This window comes from Leptonychotes weddellii, unplaced genomic scaffold (assembly GCF_054177405.1).
Source record: "Leptonychotes weddellii isolate Sample4059 unplaced genomic scaffold, ASM5417740v2 HiC_scaffold_1266, whole genome shotgun sequence".
In the NCBI taxonomy this organism is placed as follows: domain Eukaryota; kingdom Metazoa; phylum Chordata; class Mammalia; order Carnivora; family Phocidae; genus Leptonychotes; species Leptonychotes weddellii.
In genome coordinates, this window is record NW_027705562.1 from 7,556 (window position 1) to 12,191 (window position 4,636).

Here is a 4,636-nt window from a genome sequence, read left to right on the forward strand (position 1 = left end):
GATAGTCCTCTAACACTAAGAGTAATGTGTCTGTACTCCATACATGAATGTTTAGACTGATGTGCCAGGGACTTCACAGGGCCCGAGACAACCCCAGCTCCTGCAAAGGGCTCACAGTACAGTGGGAACCCTGCATGCGTATTTTTATAAGAGGTTAGCTCCACTTTCATGTGAGCAGTATCGCAGCAAATGAACACTTCCTTTTCTGTTCGCAATCACTCCCACTTCTAAAAGGCACTAACCCTCGTAAGCTATTTCAAGTGTTTGCTGGAATGAAGCAAAACGGATATATCCGAATATATAAAATGAGGTCATGTTTACATTTCCATACTGGCTCATAGAAAAAGGAAGCGTAACCCTAATAGTGGTACTATTTTGACCATGTAGACAGTGATCGTTTATAATAGTTTTTCTGAAGAAAATACTTTTTAAGTTCGGACTTGGGATGGCGAACATTTGCCCTGGAAGCAGATGGAGGCTGTGGGGTGGAATGACTCTCACCTTGTTTGCTCAGGAAAAGCGCCCCCTCTCAGCTCTTTTGCCCTCAAGGGTTGTGAATTTCACGGGGTGTGGTCAGAGCCGCGTCCTCACTCTGCTGGACCAGCAGCCGTGGCCTGAGTTTTGGATTGACAAACACAGGGAAGCCCAACCTGTTGGCTTCCCCCAACACCAAGATTGCTTAGCTTTAAGATCCACACAGGACTGGGGACAACGCGGCGTGCAGGGCGATGGTGGCGGCGTCCAGACTCCCTGCCCAGCCTGGGAGTCCGTCTGGCTCGCTCCACACATGGGCTGTACGCGTGGGCCGGAGAGGTGAGGACAAACTGTGGGAAACTAGTCGCTCTGGGGTCCCCTCAACTTTTATCTGCGTCTCAGCCTCCTCCCGGTATTGGGGGGGGGGGCTCATTCTCACGCAGCTGTGCCTTACTGAAGCCCATTACTTGTGACTGAGAGCCGAGACAATGGGGCACAGGTGTGTGGTCTGACCTCGGCGGCTTCTGGATATGCTACATTCAGTGTACCCCAGTAAGTCCTGGTTTAGTGCTGCAGGGAGAACTCAGCCAAACCAAGGGTCAAATCCTCCTAGGTCCTTGTGGCTAAAAAGTCACAAACCAGGGCCCTGTCTTCCTCCTGTTTGTAGCCTAAGCACAGGATCCGGCATATAATAGGTACTCAATGATTCAATATCAATTTTGAACTCTGAATTTTAATGATTTCGTATTTAGGTTGTCGATGTATCGAGTGCTCATAAATAAGTAAGTGATTGCCTCGTAAGCAAAACTATTTTTGTCTACTTGTTCTAAGAGTAATTTGTATTGAAGGCCCTTGGACCGTATGCTGATAAGAGGCATGATGACTGTAACATGAAGTCCTGATCCATTTTCTTTATATCTGTCTTTCAGATTATTTGAATATATTTTGCTGTATAAGGATGGAGTGATGTTTCAGATTGAACAAGCCACGAAGCAGTGCTCCAAGATCACCCTGACGGAGCCCTGGGACCCTCTAGACATCCCTCAAAACGCCACGTTTGAGGACCAGTACTCCATAGGGGGGCCCCAGGAGCAGATCACTGTCCAAGAGTGGTCTGACAGAAAGTCAGCTAGATCGTGTAAGGCTTCAGAAAATAGCCAAGTGCTGCATCTCAGGAAGCGTGATGGGGAAAAAGTTTAAGTCCATTAAGGAAGGGTAGTTAGGGCAATTTATAAGCTTAAGCAAATTGTTTAATGTCCCCCGCACCTGCTTTGAAGTCCCTCTCCCCCCACCCCGCCCGCTGGTTGTTTAGTTCCAGAATCTCAGCGTCATATTTGAAACACCTCAGCCTTCTAGCACCCCCTGTACCTTTCTGCCATTGGCTGTTATGGGCTTGTCCTTGGCTCTGACATTGAATAGTCTTGAGATCTGTGACATGGAAGACATCTGTCTGTGGTCTACTTTAGAATCCTCGTATCACTTCCTAAAGTCACAGAGACCAGATCTACTCCCGTTGTACCCGGTGTCTGCTTTTGCATATAGATGTGAAGCTCTTCTCTGCAATCCTTCATACGCCTACCCCAAAACGGTTTCAAAAACACAGGCTTTATGGTGTATGTGGGAAATAGTAAAAAACAGTGTAAAAACAATCCCCCCTCCCCAGGTTTAGCATAGAATTATCATATGACCTAGCGATTCCACTTCTGGATGTATACTCAAAAGAATTGGAAGCAAGGACTCAAAAAGATACGTGTGCACCCATGTCCATAGCAGCATTAATCATAAGAGCCAGATGGCAGAAACAACCCAAGTGTCCATCAGCAGATAAATGAATACCCCAAATGTGGTGTAAACAAACAATGGAATATTATTCAGCCATGGATAATATTGGCTGAACCTTGAGGACATGATGCTGAATGAAATAAGCCAGTCACTAAAGGACAAATACTATATAATTCCACTTGTCTGAGGTCCCTAGAGTAGTCCCGGTCATGGAAACAGAAAGTGGATGGGGGTGGCCAGGGGCTGGGGGAGGGGGGATGGGGAGTCAGTGTTAGAGGGCATGGAGTTTCCACTGGGGAAGATGACAAAGTTCCGGAGAGGGATGGTGGCGATGGTTTCATGTGAACGCACTTAATGCCACTGAACTGTCCTTAAAAATAGTTAAAAGGGTGAATTTTATGTATATTTTAACACAGGAGAAAAAAATACAGGCATTTTGTCTACCTTCTATGTTAAAAAGTCAACTTCCCTTCCTCTGACAGATGAAACCTGGATCGGCATTTATACCGTCAAGGATTGTTATCCTGTCCAGGAAACCTTCACCAAAAATTACAGTGTGATATTGTCCACACGGTTTTTCGACATACAGCTGGGCATTAAAGACCCCTCGGTGTTCATCCCGCCGAGCACCTGCCAGGCGGCCCAGCCGGAGAGGATGAGCGAGGACTGCTCCTGGTAAGCCTGTGAGTGCCGAAGCCGGGCATCGGATGTCATCCCCACCTCAAAAGGGATTCGAGGCTTTTCAGAGGCAAGAACCTTCCCTGGAGAGAAATGTCCAAATTGTAGGAAGATAAACACCGATCTGGGGTTCTTTGTATATATGAGTTTTGACTCCTCAAGCTATGTTTACAAAAGGGCAGAGCATTTGTTCAGCCTGTGTCTTCCGCGCGTGCAGGTGGATCTGGGTGCAGGGGCAGATATGGGCGAGGGGTGGCAGGAGCGGCTTGCCTTGGCAGGGAGGAGGGTTTCGTTACTGACGTGACTGAGAATTGCTGGGTTGCTGCCACGTGGTGATAATAACATGCAGAACGGTTTTGGTCCGTTTTATGATAAAGTTTTACGTTCTCTACAGATGATGGCCCCAATGTTGCCTGCACCAGGGGGGCGAAGGCTCCCTTGGCCACTGACAGATTCCTTAAAATCCCTTCCAGACTTAAGAGCTTTATGGCATGACCGGGTTGATGGAAATTTTGGGAGGAAATGAAAGGCTCCAATACAAAGTAATTATTCCTCAAAGAGACATTTTAAACAAGAGGGTTTGGACAGCTTAATGTCTCTACCTGGGTAAGCATAAGCCGTGTATGTGTCCTTTTCTCTATGCAAGACTATTGCTGTATGTGCTGAATCATCACATATTTGTCAGGAGACCTAGAAAGACAGATAGTATTCTAAAAATAGCATTGCACTGGGAGTCAGGAGACTATTGTCTTCAGTATCCAGGACTAGAATTCCTCTGTACTTGAACGCCTTTGATGAACTAAATGCACTATGCTTTCCCTCACCCAAGCCTTCCTGGGGCAGTTTTGCAACCTCTTTGTCTATGTGACTTCTGCTCATCTTTCCCAGGTCAGCTCACACTTGAGCTGACCCCAGAGAGCTGCTCCCAGGCCCGGCTTGGGTGCACTCTGTAGCTTGAGCATGCAGTTCTCACCACACTTATTAGGCTGTGTGCTAATTTCCTGCTTACTGGACACTGTTGCCCACGAGCCTGGCTATGAGCAACTTGAGTATGGGTACCATGCTCTGTTTACTTCTATATGCCCAGCGCCAAGTAAGTGCCTGGCACATGCTCAGTGCCCTAAACATTTGTAGGGGGGAGAATGCCAGTCTCTCCGGTCATTAGTTGCCTCATGTGTTCAAGGGTTGGGTTTGCTGACCTCTAGGGAGACTCTTAGTAATAAAATTTATTATTCTAGATTCTTCTACTGTTATGTTTAATCTGGCTATTATCTATTACTAGGAGAAATGTATGACATCTCTATCATGCGGAAAACAATCTGTATGACTCACAGTTTATTTCAATAAACATGTTTAATTGCATTTCAAAGTGTTCTTTGATATATATACTTTTGCCATATAGATGGATTATTTTGGTTATTCCGGAGTTAAAACTCTCTGATGAATAAATTGCTTCTAAGCCATGTTCAATACCCTCTTTCAAAGGCTTGCTCTTCAGCTCAAAGCCCAGTTGCCTGGGTTGGAAGCCTCAGAGGCCTTCTTGGCTCAGTCCTCACAGGCCATCAGTGTCCCGAGTCTGGTCAGAGTAGCCCCTGTCCATCTCCTCAGGCGCCATTCAGGTCCAGGCTCTTAATACCACTGGCCTTTGCAAGATCTTCAGGGCCTCTGTCTTGTCCTGGCCTTTTCTCCTTGAAGCCATCCT

The 4,636-nt window shown here is 46.6% G+C and overlaps 1 protein-coding gene across 1 annotated transcript; it reads left to right on the forward strand.

Annotated features, from left to right (window-relative positions):
* The first annotated feature begins 962 nt into the window (after nt 1–962).
* Nucleotides 963–4,296, forward strand: LOC102729450 (mammalian ependymin-related protein 1). Its single transcript, XM_081809704.1, has 3 exons — nt 963–973; nt 1,371–1,612; nt 2,739–4,296. The coding sequence occupies exons 1-3, from the start codon at nt 963–965 to the stop codon at nt 2,933–2,935; spliced, it is 450 nt and encodes a 149-aa protein (XP_081665830.1). The 3' UTR covers nt 2,936–4,296.
* The last annotated feature ends 340 nt before the right edge of the window (nt 4,297–4,636 follow it).

Bases quoted from the DNA above. Each gene is read 5' to 3' on its own strand.
- LOC102729450 (XM_081809704.1), top strand. The intron at 1,613-2,738 runs GTAAGGCTTCAG...TTCCTCTGACAG, and splicing joins CAGAAAGTCAGCTAGATCGT to ATGAAACCTGGATCGGCATT.